Raw genomic sequence first — 18,170 nt, forward strand, 5'->3', positions numbered from 1 at the left:
ACCTTTACCTCCCAGGTTCAAGTGCATCTCCTGCCTCAACATCCCAAGTAGCTGCAACTACAGGTGTGTACCACCATGCCTGGCTAATTTTTGTATTTTTAGTAGAAACGAGGTTTCACTATGTTGGCCAGGCTGGTCTCCAACTCCTGACGTCAGGTGATCCACCCACCTCCGCCTCCCAAAGTGCTAGGATTACAGGCGTGAGCCACCGTGCCTGGCCCAGGACCAGCTTATCTGATACTTACAGAGAAGACAGAAATCTGGGATTTTCTGTGAAATCTCTTCATTTAAAAATCCTGGCAATCAATTTAAATTTAGTTCAACTCCCACAGGGGCCACACCGCATGGCCTCATCTTCAGGCCACACGGGGTCTAACAGCCAGCAGTCAGCAACGCCGGGCCTCAATGGGACGGCCTCTCTCCCGGCCTGGACTTCCTTCTCCACCTTATCACCATCCCGCCTGCCGTACCAGGTGGAAGCTTCCCCACTCATGGCCGGCTGCCTGTTTGTCCCTGTACAACCCTCATGGCACGCAGCGCCTTCCTGTCTCCTCCCCCACAACACTGGAAGCAGCAGGGGAGGCCACCTTCTTATCCTGAGCACCTACTGTGGACAACTGAATACCTACTGTGTGAGCTACTGATGCAATTCCCAGAATAGCTCCCGAGGGTGTAGTCAGCCCCACTGTACTCATGGGGAAGCTGAGACAAGCCACTCGCCTGAAAGGACACAGTGGCTACATGGGACAGCCAGGATGCAAACCCCAGCTTCTCTGGCTGCAAGGCCCGTCTTTCATTGCACACCCAGAGACCTGGCACAGGAGCTCAGCAAACTCTGTCAGCCAGGCTGAATAAAGAAACGTCAGGAGTTTGAGACCAGTCTCATTCATCTGCACGAGGCAGTGGTTCTCAGATGGAGCCATTATGCCTCCCTCCCCCATGGAGCATGTGGCAATGTCTGGGGACACTTTTGGTTGCCACAACTGCGAGGAGGCGTTCTGGCATCCAGTGGGTAGAAGCCAGCCATCCTGTGGAACACCCTATAATGCGCAGGACAGCTCATCACAAAGAACAACCCGCCCAAAATGCCAGTCATGCCAGGTGAGGAAGCCTTGGCATGAGGGCTATGCTATGAACACTGAAGTATCTGGCCTTGTCCCCGGTTCAAGACATAGTGGCGGGTCAGGAACTTCTCCATCGGACACCAAGAGCACCAATAATAACACCTCATCGTAGTTTTCTGAGCCCTTCCTGGGTGGGGATCAGACGCTAAACACATCACCTCCTCCATTCCTCTCAGCCCTGTAACCAACTCCATTTTACAGACACAAGACTCAGGTTCAGAGGAGGAGGTGGGTGCCTACGTGGGGTTCAAACAGGGCCAGGACTGGGACCCAGACCCCACTGAGCCCCAAATCTCTTCCCTTCAACACCACCGTTCCACTACCCTCCACAGCAATGGGCCTGGGAGTGACCACCCAGGGCTGTTCTGGGGTCTACGGTGTGACAGCCCCTGGAGACCCCCCCAGTCTAGGTAACCTCAGGAGGCCAGGCCACAGGAGAGTCCTAGATGGAGGGTGGGTCCATCTGTTTCAGTCCCTTCCCCTTGCTTGCTTTCGCATCAGCCAAAAAATTCCCATAATGGCCAGTGTGAAATCAGTCCCGGAGGCTGCAGGCACGTCCCCACACAGAAGCCAGACTCCCTTGAAGGGAGTCATCCCCAGGAAGTTCAGACCCCCTTCGTTTGGGGGCTGAGTCACAAGTCAGAAACCCACTCACAATAGCATGGACTTGGGTTTAAAAATACTTAGCTGAGCGGAAACAAGGTTACTGCCTGAGGGCAGATCTCTTTCCGGAGGAGGAGGGGACCGCTGAGACCTTGGGCAGCCCCGGAGGAAGCGGAAACCCAGGCTTTCAAACTAGTAGGCAGGAGAGGAGGTGAAAGGAGAAGGCCCCTGGCCCAGGGAGGGGCAAGAAGGCCTGGGAAGGCTCCTGCCTCACTTAACCTGGGCTTCCCCTCGACCAGGCAGGGAGGGCAGAATGTCACATCACTCCTAAAGCCAGCACACAGCAGGGGCATCTAAGCTCTGCACAGCAGCTGCCAAGGCCCCCTGTGTACTTGAGGGGTCTAAGAGGACTCAGCAATAGCAAGAGACAAAAGGGACCTGTATTAATTTATCTCATTTTATTTTTAAAATCACCCTCCATTAGGCATACGCTTTGACGTAGTAATTCCCTTTGAAAGTCTAGCCTAGGCCGGGCATGGTGGCTCACACCTGTAGTCCCAGCACTTTGGGAGGAGGAGGTGGGCAGATCACCTGAGGTCAGGAGTTTGAGGCCAGCCTGGCCAACATGGCAAAACCCCATCTCTACTAAAAATACAAAAATAAGCCTGCGCACGGTGGTGGGCACCTGTAATCCCAGCTACTCAGGAGGCCAAGGCAGGAGAATCACTTGAACCCAGGAAGCAGAGGTTGCAGTGAGCTGAGATCACACCACTACACTCCAGTCTGGGGGACAGTGTGAGACTCCGTCTCAAATAAAATAAAATACAGCAAGAACTATACAAAGCTGTTCATCAAGATATAGTTAGCTCTGTGAAAACCCTTATTTTGAACCTGCCACCTTTGCTTCAACACCATCGACATGCTAGGGAGCGACTCTTAGCATTAGCTAAGGTTGTGTTTGCTTACGTACAGAAACAAGTGACACAATAGGTGAATGCAGAAAACTGCTTTCAGCTGATCTGGGTGTTGAAGGAATGCACAAAACACACAGGCACACACCTCCAACATCCATCAACCACCTTTGAGCCCCACCCATGTGCATCTGCCATCAGATGATACACGCATGCACCTCCTTCCACAGCCTCCCACACTGCTGCCTTCCCAGCACCCACACCCACCCATGTGGCGCATCTTTTTTAAGTAAAATGCCTACTTACTGCAGCATGTGTGTGTGTGTGTGTCTTCTCCACGTAACTTGTGTAAAACTGCACTACTGGTTTTTAGATTCTGAACTTTTTTTTTTTTTTTTTTTTTTTTGAGGAGGGGGTTTGCTCTGGTTACCCAGGCTGGAGTGCAATGGCGCGATCTCGGCTCACCGCAACCTCCGCCTCCTGGGTTCAGGCAATTCTCCTGCCTCAGCCTCCTGAGTAGCTGGGATTACAGGCACGCGCCACCATGCCCAGCTAATGTTTTGTATTTTTAGTAGAGACGGGGTTTCACCATGTTGACCAGGATGGTCTCAATCTCTTGACCTCGTGATCCACCCGCCTCGGCCTCCCAAAGTGCTGGGATTACAGGCTTGAGCCACCGCGCCCGGCCAGATTCTGAACTTTTTTTAAAAGATGCCACTGATGAAGTTCTTGAGTGCTGTGCTCTCAACCCCATTCTTCCCATAAGACCTCTAGTTTTTACTGCATGATTTTGCATAGCTCTGTGGTTTTTACAAAGGCATAATTGTCTTCTATTACATATTAAGTAAAGTGCCTAGCACAGTGCCTGGCATATGATTATTTAATCTATTTTAAACTTTTTTCCCTTTTTGAGACAGAGTCTTGCTCCATCCCCCAGGCTGGAGTGCAGTGGCACGAGCTTGGCTCACTGCAACCTCCGCCTCCTGGGTTTGAGCCATTCTCCTGCCTCAGCCTCCCTGAGTAGCTGGGATTACAGGCTCCTGCCACCACACCAGGCTAATTTTTGTATTTTTAGTAGAGACAAGGTTTCGCCATGTTGGCCAGGCTGGTCTCAAACTCCTGACCTCAGGTGATCCTCCCACCTTGGCCTCCCAAAGTGTTGTGATTACAGGTGTGAGCCACTGCACCCAGCCATATTTTAAATTCTTAATAGTAAATAACAGTAATAATAATAAGGGGGAGATAATTACTTAAATATCCGATAAGATTGGGGTCAAGACGGCCAGGCGCTATGGCTCATACCTGTAACCACAGCACCTTAGGAGGCCGAGGCAGGTGAATGAAATGAGGTCAAGAGTTCAAGACCAGCCTAGCCAACATGGCAAAACCTCGTTTCTACTAAAAACACAAAAATTAGCTGGGCATGGTGGCATGCACCTGTAGTCCTAGCTACTTGGGAGGTTGAGGCCGGAGAATCAGTTGAACCTGGGAGGTGGAGGTTGCAGTGAGCCAAGATTGTGCCATTGCACTCCAGCCTGGGCAACGGAGCCAGACACTGTCACAAAAAAAAAAAAAAAAAAAAAAAAAGATTAGGATTAAGAGGGCCCTGAGCCATCCCAGAAGGTATGTGTGAAACATTTAGAACAATACAGTTTAGAAATGAAAGATACCATAAAACACTATAGATACATATATGATTACAACCAAGCAGGAAAAAAAAATTTCACCATAACATCAAAAGTCTAGAAGGAAATACATCAAAATGTCAACAGACATTGATAGAACCTAGAGCAATTTTTTTCTTTTTAATTGTTGCTATTTGTTTGGTAAACTCCCAATTTTGCAAAATAATAAATTTTTTAAAGGTTTAAAAAGGCCGGGCTTGGTGGCTCATCCCAGTAATCCCAGCACTTTGAGAGGCCAAGGAGAGCAGATCACAAGGTCAAGAGTTCGAGACCAGCCTGGCCAACATGGTGAAATCCCGTCTCTACTAAAAATACAAAAATTAGCTGGGCGTGGTGGTGCACACCTGTAATCCCAGCTACTTAGGAGGCTGAGGCAGAAGAACTGCTTGAACCCGGTAGGCAGAGGTTGTAGCGAGCTAAGACTGCCTCCCTGCACTCTAGGCTGGGTGACAGAGCAAGACTCCATCTTGAAAAAAAAAGTTTGAAAACAAAAAATCAAAACCAAAGCAATTTTCTCTTTTTTGTTTGTTTGTTTGTTTGTTTTAAGACAGGGTCTCAGGGTCTCATTCTGTTTCCTAGGCTGGAGTGCAGTGGCAGGATCTCAGCTCACTGCAACTGCCGCCACCCAGGCTCAAGTGATCCTCCCACCTCAGCTTCCTGAGTAGCTGGGACCACAGGCCCATGCCACCACGCCCAGCTACTTTTTTATTATTATTTTGTTTTGAGATGGAGTTTCACTCGTTAGCCCAGGCTGGAGTGCAGCAGTGCAATCTCAGCTCACTGCGATCTCCCCCTTCCAGTTTCAAGCGATTCTCCTGCCTCAGCGTCCCGAGTAGCTGGGATTACAGGTGCCCACCACCATGCCCAGCTAATTTTTGTATTTTTAGTAGAGACTCAGTTTCACCATATTGGCCAGACTGGTCTTGAACTCCTGACCTCATGATATGCCTGCCGTGGACTCCCAAAGTGCTGGGATTACAGGTGTGAGCCACCGTGCCCAGCCAATTCTTTGCATTTTTGGTGGAGATGGAGTTTCATCATGTTGCTCAGGCTGGCAAAGCAATTCTTAAGAAGGATACCAGGCTCAGTAGCTCATACCTGTAATCCCAGCACTTTGGAAGGCTGAGGCAGGAGGATCACTTGAGTGTAGGAGTTCAAGACCAACCTGGACAATATAGCGAGACCCAATCTCTACAAAAATTAAAATTAGCCAGGTGTGGTGGCATGTGCCTGTAGTCACAGCTACTCTGGAGGCTGAGGCAGGAGGATTCCCTGAGCCCAGGAGTTTGAGGCTACAGTGAGCAATGATGGTGCCACTGCACTCCAGTCTGTGTGACAGAGTAAGATACTGCCTCTAAAAACAAACAAAAAGAAGCAGAAAAATCATCTCAGCCTGCTAACCCAACTCCTTTATTTCTTTTTTTTTTTTTTAATTATTATTTTTCAAAGCCAGTCAAATTTAGCAGTGGGGGGTTGTATATCAACTTTAGTGACACTAATGTTAATAAGGTCTGATAACCCACTACCATCAGCCCAGCCTCCTTTCATTTCTCATGTTCCCTGTCCACACTGGATGCATGGGTACCCGTGCTGCCCGCTGCCGTAACAGCAAGCACACCCCACTGAAGTCAGCCATCAACCCCCACCCAGCCTATCACCTTTTCCCCTTTCTACCTCCTCTTCAAAATGAAGATTATTTTCAGTGATAAGAATTTTAAAAACAAATAGCTTGTAAGCTTTCCTTTTTTTTTTTTTTTTTGAGACGGAGTTTCGTTCTTGTTACCCAGGCTGGAGTGCAATGGCGCGATCTCGGCTCACCGCAACCTCCGCCTCCTGGGTTCAGGCAATTCTCCTGCCTCAGCCTCCTTAGTAGCTGGGATTACAGGCACGCGCCACCATGCCCAGCTAATGTTTTGTATTTTTTTAGTAGAGATGGGGTTTCACCATGTTGACCAGGATGGTCTCGATCTCTTGACCTCGTGATCCACCCGCCTCAGCCTCCCAAAGTGCTGGGATTACAGGCTTGAGCCACCGCGCCCGGCCACTTTTTTTTTTTTTTTTTTTGAGACAGAGTCTCTCTCTGTTGTGCAGGCTAGAGTGCCAGAGGCACAATCTTGGCTCTCTGCAACCTCTGCCTCCCAGGTTCAAGCGATTCTTCCACCTCAGCCTCCCGAGTAGCTGGGATTACAGGCTTACAGGCATGTGCCAACATGCCAGGCTAATGTTTTGTATTTTTTGCTGTTGTTGTTGTTGTTTTTGTTTTTTTAAAGACGGGGTTTCGCCAGGTTGGTCAGGCTGGTCTTGACCTCCCGACCTCAGGTGATCCACCCGCCTTGCCCTCCAAAGTGCTTAGATTACAGGCGTGAGCCACTACGCCCAGCCTGTTTTGTATTTTTAATAGAGATGGGGTTTTACCATATTGGCCGGGCTGGTCGTGAACTTCTGACTTCATGATCCGCCCACCTCAGCCTCCAAAAGTGCTGGGATTACAGGCTAGGATTACCACACCTGCACCCAGCCCAGTTTGTATTCTAGTAATGAACTAAGAATGGTTTTCTTTTGAAACCAATTTGCAATCACAAAGGGACTGGGTGAGAATGAGTTGCACAAAATCAATCCTATCTTCCTATCTTTCTCCTGAGGCAGATAGATAAAGATTTATCACGGAGAAGAGGAAAAACGAGGCTTGATATCTTGGAGACTGCTAATGTGAAGACTCATCAGGAAATCTGGAATCTTAGAGTCCTCCCCAACAGTGTTGACAAATTCGAATTTCCAAGGCCAGGAAAGACCTCAGGAAGCCTTCATCACTTAGGCTGTCAGAAGAAAAACAGTACTGCTGGTGGTCCCTCCTCAGCTCCCTGCCAACTGCTTTCTCAGGTGCCATGTCAAAACGGAATCTCTGGTTCCAACCACAAAACCAAGATGGAATGTTTGGCTTAGGTTACTTCAGTGACCAGGCCAGGGAACAACCAAACCACGTGGGCAGGAGTCGTGGTCCTTGATTAGAGGGGTCTTTAGTAAAAGCAATACCTGCTTCGACTTCAGCCAGGAGGGGTGAGTCAATAGCACCTCTCCAGGGAAGGCAGCTTGGGTGACAGTGATCTCTGACCCAGGATGGGTCTTCCTTAGCTGGTGACTAAGGAAAAAGTGTTCAACTGAGGCCCAGAGCTCTGGATGCTAGTCCCTCCTCTTCTCTGGGCACCAAGGCATATGGGGTTGGCTTAGGTCAGAGGGGCACATGCGAAGGCCAAGTAGGTAATAGAATAGATTGCTCAGGTCTATCAGCCATCACATAGCTCTCTTGGTCTGGCTCTCCCTTAATTAAGAGAAAACCGTGGATTCAGAGAGGTAGGGGGAGAGGGCTGTGGTGGAGCCAGCTCACAACTTTGAGAATTAAAGTCACCTTTTTGTTGTGGTGGTTGTTTTTGAGGTGGAGTCTCCCTCTGTCACTCAGGCTTAAGGGCAGTGGTTCGATCTTATCACTGCAATCTCTGCCTCACGGGTTCAAGCAATTCTCCTGCCTCAGCCTCCTAAGTAGATGGGATTATAGGCATGTACCACCACGCCCGGCTAATTTTTTATTTTTGCATTTTTAGTAGAGTTGGGGTTTTGCCATGTTGCCCCAGCTGGTCTCAAACTCTTAACCTCAAGTGATCCACCCACCTCGGCCTCCTGAAGTGCTGGGATTACAGGGGTGAGCCACGGCGTCTGGCCCTGGAGTCACTTTTCAAAAAACTGACTTTCCACATGTTTTGGAGAACCAAGAGGAGACGGTATCGCTTGTGAACTGCATGAGTTCCTTTGTATGAAACTTTCAGAGTAGCAGGGGAGTCTTACGGGGCTAAAGCAGGCGGAAACACAACTGAAAATGACAAGGGGAAATCTTACCAGCATAAAAGCCAAGTTCTGCATTTAAGTTTAAAGGAAGATGAGCCCTATGAAGCCAGGATACATTGCAGGGAAGGGGACAAGAAGGCAATTGAAGAAACAAAATTCATTTCCCTAATGAAGAAACAAAAAAGAAAAAAAAAAACATTGAGAGCGAACAGCATACACTATAAACACCAACTGAACATTCTGGAGAAAGTGGGTCCTGTGGTGAGCTGACCAAAGGTCCAGCTGCCTTCATGGCAGTCAGAGCACAGCTCAGGAGCAGGCTCTAAGTCAGGCAAGGGCACTGACACTGTCCAGGGAGAGGTACAAGGCTGAGGACCATTCTGTGGTGCCACTAGGAGGAAGATGCAGCTCTGAGAAAAGTAAAGAAAAGGTGTGCTGAGGAGAGGGTGAGCTGGCTGCCCTCAAATATGCACAAGGCCCTCAGGTACAGGAGGACAGCAAATCGGGGCAGTCCAAAAACACTGCCTCTCATCACAAGACCTCTCCCCCGCCCATAACAGGAAGTGTGGGCTCAGACGGAAGGTGGTAAGGTAACAAAGGCAGCACCGGACCAAGCACAGTGGCTCACGCCTGTAATCCTGGCACTTTGGAAGCCCAAGGCAGGTAGATGATCACTTGAGGTCAGGAGTTCGAAATCTGCTTAGACAACATAGTGAAACCTTGTCTCTACTAAAAATACAAAAATTAGCCAGGCATGGTGGCTGAGGTAGGAGAATCACTTGAACCTGGGAAGTGGAGGCTGTAGTGAGCTGAGATCAAACCACTGCAATCCAGTTTGCTCGCCAGAGTGAGACTCCATCTCAAAAAAAAAAAAAGAGGCACCAGGTGGGCCTGGTTGGTCTCAAAATTGCCACCACTCCAGGTCAGGCGCCATGGTTCACGCCTGTAATCCCAACACTTTGGAAGGCTGACAGGCTGACCTCATGAGCTAAGGAATTCATGACCAGCCTGGGCAACATGGCCAAACCCCAACTCTACAAAAAACACAAAATGTAGCCAGGCTGTCGTGTGCACCTGTAGTCCTAGCTACTCAGGAGGCTGAGGCATGAGAATCGCTTGAGCTCAGGAGGCAGAGGTTGCAGTGAGCCAAGGTCATGCCACTCTACTCCAGACTGGGCAACAGAGGAAAACCCTGTCTAAAAAAAAAGAAAAGAAAAAGAAAAACATTGCCCCCACTCCAAGTCCCTAGGGCAGTACATATCAAACCTATTTGCTTAGGAATCACCTGGGATCTTATTAAAATGTAGGCTCTAATTCAGCAGGTCTGAGCTGGGCCTGAGATTGTTCACTTCTAGTGTGTGTGTGTGTGTGTGTGTGTGTGTGTGTGTGTGACCGAGTTTTGCTCTTGTCGCCGAGGCTGGAGTGCAGTGGTGCGATCGCGGCGCACTGCAACCTCTGCCTCCTGGGTTCCAGCAATTCTCCTGCCTCAGACTCCGGAGTAGCTAGGACTACAGGGCGAACCACCCCACCGAGCTAATTTTTTTGTATCTTTAGTAGAGACGGAGTTTCACCATGTTGATCAAGATGTTCTCCATTTCCAGACCTTGTGATCTGCCCAACTTGGCCTCCCAAGGTGCTGAGGTTACAGGCGTGAGCCACCGCTCCCAGTTGAGATTTTTCACTTCTCACAAGCTCCCAAGTGATGCTATCATTGGTCACCTAGGAATAATTTTGGTAACTAGATGATAGCCCACTTTCAAGTCAGAGGAGAAGCTTTCTCTGTGGTCCAGCCTCCTAGAAGGGCAATCCTGGGGTCAGAGTGGCCCACAAGCTACAGCAGCCCCAAGGAAGAGAATGGTGGCTTAGGAGAGAGGTGCTCTCCTGGAGATACACACGAATTTAACAAGTGGGAGTCTCCCAGTAAAAGTTTTCTTAGGGGAAAGGAGGGAATCAAGCTGTAGGTGTTGGCTCCCTAAAACAATTCAGCACCTCAGAATTAGCTCCCAGCAACAGAAACCAATGTCCTCTTATCTCACTCTAGATTCAATCAGCTCTGCCCCATCCACTCCACAAAAGCTCTCTGCCCCGTCTTCCTCTAAGGGAGAGGTGACTGCAGGCTGGGAGACTCCCCAGCTGTGACTCAGACCGACGGAATCAAATCTGTTCCCCGCGGCTCGGCATTCACCAAACCCGGACCTCCCGCTCTGCCCGGCCCCACCTCTCACTCTAGAGGCCATCCCGCCCCCCTTCCCAGTCTCTGGCTCATCTCCAGATGTGTCCCCAACTCCCAACCCTTCCAAGCGCAGCCGAGTTTCTCGGTCCCCGACGCCTCGATATTCCCACAGCATCTGTGTGGTCTCTCTTTTTAAAAAGTGTGCCCCGTATCACAGTTTTACGGAAGGTCCCCGGAAGGTGCCTCGAGTGGCCCTCTCGGATGCTGAGGTCCTGTCAGCGCCCCTTTGTCTCCCCGTGCGGCGCCGAGCGCAGTGCTGGACGCACAGGAAGTGCTCTGAAACAGGGCTGGGGCGGGGGCGGCAGCCGTGCCCGGAGGGGGCGCCCAGAACACGGGGACTCGGCCGGGTCGAGTGCTGTTCCCCCCAAAGAACAAGAGTTACCGGGACGGGAGCCAGGAACCCCGAGTTCAGCCCTCAGAACCAGAGTCAGGCTGGCCGGGGCCGGGGCTGGCGCCCCTTCCTTCCGGAGCCCCTCGGCGCGCGCCCGGCCACCCACCTCCGCGCCCTCACCTTGTAAACCTTGCCGAAGGCGCCGTCGCCCAGCTCGCCCACGATCTCCCACACGTCGTTGGGGTCCAGGTCGCGGCGGACATGCTCGTATTCGCGGGACTTTCTCTTTTCGAAGGTAGACAGGCGCAGGATGCGGCGGAAATTGGCGAAAGCCATGGCCAGGGGCGCGGTGGCGCCGGCTCAGGCTCGGGCTCTGGCTGTGGCTCTGGCGGCAGCGAGGAGGAGGAGGAGGAGGAGTTGGAGGACGCCGCGGCTCTCGGGGTTCTCCCCAGATCCGCCCTTCCCCGCAGCCCGACCTCGATCAAGTGCGCTTCGGCCAGCGCCGCGCCGGGAGCACCCGGAACCGCCCAGGCGGCCGCGTCCCCGCCCCCGCCCTGTCCGGTCCCCGGGGCCGCCTCCCTCGTGCCGGCCCCGCAGCCCCGGCCGGCTCTGCCCGCGAGATCCCAGGACCCGTTCCGGGGGACTGTCCCCTCGCCCGCCCACCGGCAGGGCTCCACCTGCATCTCCCCGGCAGCGCCCCGAGACCCCCTAATTGGCTGCGGGTGCTCCCTGGCTCCGCCCGTCGCCGCAGGGCACCCTGGAAACTGTAGTCCCCGCATACCCCGCGCCGCGAGCCGCGGGCTGGGCTTTAGAGAAGCTTCGGGGTTCGCTAGGTGTGACCGCTCGAGGTCTCAGGAGCCCTCCCGCCACGCCGCGTGACTCCCAAAACTTTTGTGGGAGCGAGCGGGACGGCGACTTGGCATTTCGCGAGCGCCCACGGATCGCAGTCAGCTCCCAGAAGGTGAACCTGCACTCGTTCATTTAATCCTCCCGCAGCTGTCCCGCGAGGCTGCCCTCGCCCCCACTTTAACGATGGGGACGCCAGCGGGCTAGGGCACTCGCCCGGGGCGTACACCCCGGCTTCCAGTCCGCTGCGGGTTCCTCGGCGCGGTGCTGCCTCCTAGTGTGCGATGGGGAGCGCCCGGGCAGCCGCCGCGAGTCCCTGCAGGCCCGCCTCCCTGCAGGGGCTCCCCTCCGCGATCCGCAAACCTGCCAGGATTAGAGGGCTGGGAGAAAGAGCTCCCTTGGCACTGATTTATCTTTACTTCATGATGGGTTTGCAGATGTATTTGCATAGTAAATAAAAACTTTATTTTAATTTTTAATTTCCCGGTTTCAAAATAGATGAGTGCGCTACATACAGATCAAACTCAAGTCTTCTTTGAGCACCTTCATCCTGGATCCTGGCCCCTTGAGCCACTTCACTGCTACTGTTGCCTGTATGTGCTCTAGATGGTTGTAACATCCTGAATCTACGGAGAGGGCGGGGGGACAGGCAGTCTGCAAGGTTTATTTTGGGGAACCTCTCTCATAAACTAATTGAGTCTTTGCTAATGCCACACTTCAATATCCCCAACCGCAGAGAACGGCCATGTTGATGTATTTTTGCCCCTTCCTCGATGCTTTGTTCGAAAATATCCCTTGAGCTGTGTGCAAACACCAAGCACGGTTTTCCACTGGAAAAGCCAGCTAAAGAAGCCTGCGATGCTGGTAGTGGTCGGCGCAGAGGGTGTCCTGGCCGTCCAGAATGCTTCCACAGTTGAGGAGTGCCTGGAATTGTAGAGTGTCTTTATCTCTAAAGGAAGGAAATGCCGCTCAACGCTGACTGTTCTCATTGAGTCAAGCGCTGTCTGAACCTCCCAGGACATGCTGAAAGACAGGTCTTTCATTTGTTTCAGAACATTTAGCCAACTATACGAAGGGGGTGGGGAGACCAAGAAGGTTGTTTCCATGCTAGGAGCTGAAGGCTCTGACTTCCTAGAATGTTGTAGGCCTGGAGGGCTCTGAAGGTCAGAAGACTCTGACAAGCTCTGAGAGCTTCCGGGAGGGTTCGTGGGAAGGGGGGAGCCAGGCACCGTGGGTCATGCCTGTAATCCCAGCACTTTAGGAGGCCAAGGCGGGCAGATCATGAAGTCAAGAGATCGAGACCATCCTGGCCAACATGGTGAAATCCCGTCTTTACTAAAATACAAAAATTAGCTGGGCGTGGTGGCGTGCGCCTGTGGTCCCAGCTACTGGCACGGCTGACGCAGGAGAATCACTTGAACCTGGGAGGCGGAGGTTGCAGTGAGCTGAGATCGCACCACTGCACTTCAGCCTGACGACAGAGTGAGACTCCAGAGTGAGACTCCGTCTCAAAATAAATAAATAAGAAATAAAAATAAAGAGGTTCATTCAATAAAATTAAGTGAAAGAAGCCAGACACAAAAGGCCCTGTGTTCTACAAATTCCCATTTATATGAAATGTCTAGAAAAGGCAAATCCATACAGACAGAAAGTAGATTAATGGTCGCCTGGAGCTGGTGTGAAATGGGAATTAACTGTACATGAACAATAAACAGTCTAATTGGAGTGATGAAAATGCTCTAAAACTGCGCAGTGGTGACAATTTCATAACTTGGTAAATTTGCCAAAAATAACTGAATCGTAAACTTTCATTTTTGTTAATGGATAAATCTTATGTGTAAATTATACCTCAGAAGCATTGTAAGAAACACATTGAGGTTCAATAGAATTAATGCTACTTCTTTGAAATAACTAATAGACAGACTAGTCAAAGAACAAAAAAAAGGGCTGGGCGCTATGACTCACGCCTGTAATTGAGGCACTTTGGGAGGCTGAGCTGGGTGGATCACCTGAGGTCAGGAATTCAAGACCAGCCTGGCCAAAACAGCAAAACCCCAGCTCTACTAAAAATACAAAATTTAGCTGGGCAGGGTGGTGCATGCCTATAATCCCAACTACTTGGGAGGCTGAGGCAGAAGAATCACTTGAACTCGGGAGACGGAGGTTGCAGTAAGCCAAGATTGTGCCACTGCATTCCAGCCTGAGGAACACCGCAAGACTCTGTCTCAAAAAAAAAAAAAAAAGAAAAGAAAAAGAAAAAAGAATTGGTGAAAGAAATATTCACTGGAAGAAACAAAAATGAAAAGGGAACATAATATTAGATACTGTAGATATTTTGAAAATCACAAAGTGATATTTTAGACAAATTTATGTAAATACATGTTTTAATTTACATGAAATGGGTAATTATTGAGAAGAAAATATAAATGATAGGTGAAAATAACTTCAATAAGAAATAAAAACCAGGCCGGGCACAGTGGCTCACACCTGTAATCTCAGCACTTTGGGAGGCCGAGGCGGGTGGATCACGAGGTCAAGAGATCGAGACCATCCTGGCCAACATGGTGGAACCCCGTCTCTACTCAAAATACAAAAAAATTAGCTGGGCATGGTGGTGCGTGCCTGTAGTCCCAGCTACTCAGGAGGCTGAGACAGGAGAATGGCTTGAACCCGGGAGGCGGAGGTTGCAGTGAGCTGAGGTCGCGCCACTGCACTCCAGCCTGGTGCCTGGTGACTGAGTGAGACTCTGTCTCAAAAAAAAAAAGAAATAAAAACCTAGCCGGGCGTGGTGGCTCATGCCTGTAATCCCAGCACTTTGGAAGGCTGAGGCGGGCGGATCACCTGAGGTTAGGGGTTTGAGACCAGCCTGACCAATATGATGGAAACTTGTCTTTAATTAAAAAAAGAAAAAAAAGAAATAAAAACCTAAATGAACCAGTAAGCAATAAAGAAATCAAATCAAGAATAAGACCAGGCACGGTGGCTTATGCCTGTAATCAAACCCAGCACTTTGGTAGGCTGAGGCAGGTGGATCACCTGAGGTCAGGAGTTCAATGCCAGCTTGGGCAACATGGTGAAACCCTGTCTCTACTACAGAACCATAGCTCAGTGCAGTTTCAAACTCCTGAACTCAAGCAATCCTCCTGCCTCTGCCTCCCAAGTAGCTAGGACTACAGGCCTGGCTTATTTTTTATTTTGTAGAGACAGGGTCTCACCATGTCACTCAAGCTGATCTCAAACACCTGGCCTCAAGCAATCCTGCCTTGGCCTCCCAAATTTCCGGGATGACAGGAGTGAGCCACCATGGCAGCCTGGGAGTTTCTTCGCCCTTTATTTTATTTTATTTATTTATTTATTTTATTTATTTTTTTTTTGAGACTGAGTTTCGCTCTTGTTACCCAGGCTGGAGTGCAATGGCGCGATCTCGGCTCACCGCAACCTCCGCCTCCTGGGCTCAGGCAATTCTCCTGCCTCAGCATCCTGAGTAGCTGGCATTACAGGCATGTGGCACCACACCCGACTAATTTTTGTATTTTTAGTAGAGACAGGGTTTCACCATGTTGGCCAGGCTGGTCTTGAACTCCTTACCTGGTGATCCACCCACCTCGTCTCCCAAAGTGCTGGGATTACAGATGTCAGTCACCAAGCCCAGCCAGAAATGCTATTAATTTTATACAGTGAATTTGTATCCAGAAACTTTGCGCCCAGCCCTTCTTTGCCCTTTCTAGGCACACCACTCTCCCAGCAACTCCACCTGTTCGCCTGTTCTGGACTCACCAATCCAGAATCTCTTTGAATTCTGTCCTTTTAGCCTTTTACGGAGGGCTCTTACATAGCCATGATTAATTAAATCATTGGCCATTAGTGATTGAGTCAATCTCCAGCCTCTCTCCCCTCCCTGGAAGTCCGCTATATGGGGTGCTGAAAGTGCTAGCCTTTTAGTCACAGCGTTGGTTCCCCTGGCAACCAGCTCCCCATTTGTTGATTTCTGAAAGTCACCAAATTAACATAAATTCAGATGTGTTTAAAAGGGGATTTTGCTGGGCGCAGCAGCTCACACCTGTAATCCCAGCACTTTGAGAGGCTGAGGCAGGCAGGTGGATCACCTGAGATCAGGAGTTCAACACCAGCCTGGCCAACATGGTGAAACCCCATTTCTACTAAAAATACAAAAAATTAGCCGGGTGTGGTGGTGGGTGCCTGTAATCCCAGCTACTTGGGAGGCTGAAGCAGGAGAATCCCTTGAACCCGGGAGGCGGAGGTTGCAATGAGCCAAGATCCCGCCATTGCACTCCAGCCTGGACAACAAGAGTGAAACTCCATCTCAAAAAATTTAATCGAAGGGGGGGTGCTTTTTATGAATGAAAACAAAAGAGGCTTCTTTCACCTTTCTAGCTCTTACCACAGGAAATTACAGGGTTTATGAGCTGCGTGTCAGGAACTAGGGAAGACCAAATGTATATTGCTTATTATAAATCACAGTCTCATAGTAGTGGTTTCTTGTTCTAGGCTTTTGCCAGAACAAGTTCCCTGAGAACTTAGAAAAAGAGGCCAAGAAATCAAACGAGTCAACAGGCTCACGGGCTGAAAAGTCAAGCAGAGCACAGATTATGGTCTCCAAATACAATTTTTTACTAAATAATACTATGGTTCCTTGGAGAAGTACATTGTAGGTCTGAGACAGGAAATGTCTGTCCTATTCTCACATTGATACCCATACCTCTGCCTTGAAAGAGAATACACAATGTGTACAGATGACAAATATGCACCTATAACAATGCTCAGTGTCATTAGTCAATTTGGGAGAGCATATAAAAATCATTGACTTTGGCCAGGCGCAGTGGCTCACGCCTGTAATCCCAGCACTTTGGGAGGCGGAGGCAGGTGGATCACCTGAGGTCAAGAGTTCGAGACCAGCCAGCCTTACCAACATGGTGAAACCCCATCTCTACTAAACATACAAAAAAATTAGCTGGGCGTGGTGGCAGGTGCCTGTAATCCCAGCCACTTGGGAGGCTGAGGCAGGAGAATTGCTTGAACCTTGGAGGCGGAGGTTGCAGTGAGCCAAGATCGTGCCACTGCACTCCAGCCTGGGCGAGAGAGAGACTCTGTCTCAAAAAGGTAAAAAAGGCCGGGCGCGGTGGCTCACGCCTGTAATCCCAGCACTTTGGGAGGTTCAGGCGGGTGGATCATGAGGTCAAGAGATCGAGACCATCCTGGTCAACATGGTGAAACCCCGTCTCTACTAAAACTACAAAAAATTAGCTGGGCATGGTGGCGCGTGCCTGTAGTCCCAGCTACTCAGGAGGCTGAGGCAGGAGAATTGCCTGAACCCAGGAGGCGGAGGTTGCGGTGAGCCGAGATCGCGCCATTGCACTCCAGCCTGGGTAACAAGAGCGAAACTCCGTCTCAAAAAAAAAAAAGGTAAAAGAAATCACTGAGTTGGCCATGCAGGGTGTCTCATGCCTGCTATCCCAGTTCTTTGGGAGGCCAAGGAGGGAGTATTGCTTAAGACCAGGAGTTTAAGAACAGCCTGGGCAACATAGTAAGATGTCGCCTTCACAAAAAAATTTAAAACCTGGCTGGCCATGGTGGCACATGCTTATAGTTCTAGCTGCTTGGGGGCTGACACAGGAGAATTACTTGAGCCTAGGAGTTTGAAGCTGCAGTGACCTATAATCATGCCAGTGCACTCCAGTCTGGGTACAAACAAAACCTTTAATATCTTCATAGCTTAATACAATGAAGATTGATTTTTTTATGCCATCGATTGGCAGGAAGGATTTTCTCATGTCTTTAGTCAGGGCTGAGGCTTGAATGATTCTGATCATCAAGATGGCCTAGGGAAAGTCCCCAAACTCCAGTGGAACTTCTCCCCCAGCCAGTGTCCAGGCTCTTGACCCCAATGGGAGAAGGCATTCAAGGATGGGTCAGAAAACAGTAGAAGTGGCTGGGCGCCATGGCTCATGCCTGCAATTCCAGTACTTGGGGAGGCCAAGGCAGGTGGATCACTTGAAGGTCAGGAGTTCGAGACCAGCCTGGCCAACACGGTGAAACCCCGTCTCTACTAAAAATATAAAAAATTAGCTGAGTGTAGTGGCAGGTACCTGTAATCCCAGCTACCCCAGAGACTGAGGCAGGAGAATTGCTTAAACCAGGAGGTGGAGGTTGCAGTGAGCTGAGATCACACCATTACACTCCAGCCTGGGCAACAAGAGCAAAACTTTGTCTCAAAAAATAAAAATAAATTAAACAACAACAACAAAAGGAAAATAGTGGAAGTATGGAGACTTATTGCAAAGCAAAAAGTACACACTCAAGAAAGGGGAGTGGCCGGGCGCGGTGGCTCAAGCCTGTAATGCCAGCACTTTGGGAGGTCGAGGCAGGTGGATCACAAGGTCAAGAGATCAAAACCATCCTGGTCAACATGGTGAAACCCCGTCTCTACTAAAAATACAAAAAATTAGCTGGGCATGGTGGCGCATGCCTGTAGTCCCAGCTACTCAGGAGGCTGAGGCAGGAGAATTGCCTGAACCCAGGAGGCGGAGGTTGCGGTGAGCCGAGATCGCGCCATTGCACTCCAGCCTGGGTAACGAG

At 50.2% G+C, this 18,170-nt stretch overlaps 1 protein-coding gene across 1 annotated transcript in view; it reads right to left on the reverse strand.

Moving 5' to 3' along the window:
• STK10 (serine/threonine kinase 10) overlaps window positions 1–11,387 on the reverse strand; it is a 152,627-nt gene extending 141,240 nt beyond the window's left edge. Inside the window, exon 1 of the mRNA XM_032260349.1 lies at window positions 10,908–11,387. Coding sequence (XP_032116240.1) covers window positions 10,908–11,063 — 156 coding nt within the window. The 5' untranslated portion in view covers window positions 11,064–11,387. The remainder of the gene's footprint in view (window positions 1–10,907) is intronic.
• Window positions 11,388–18,170: the final 6,783 nt, after the last annotated feature.

Source organism: Sapajus apella, unplaced genomic scaffold (genome assembly GCF_009761245.1).
Source record: "Sapajus apella isolate SASKATOON/1434 unplaced genomic scaffold, GSC_monkey_1.0 scaffold117, whole genome shotgun sequence".
Classification (NCBI taxonomy): Eukaryota; Metazoa; Chordata; class Mammalia; order Primates; family Cebidae; genus Sapajus; species Sapajus apella.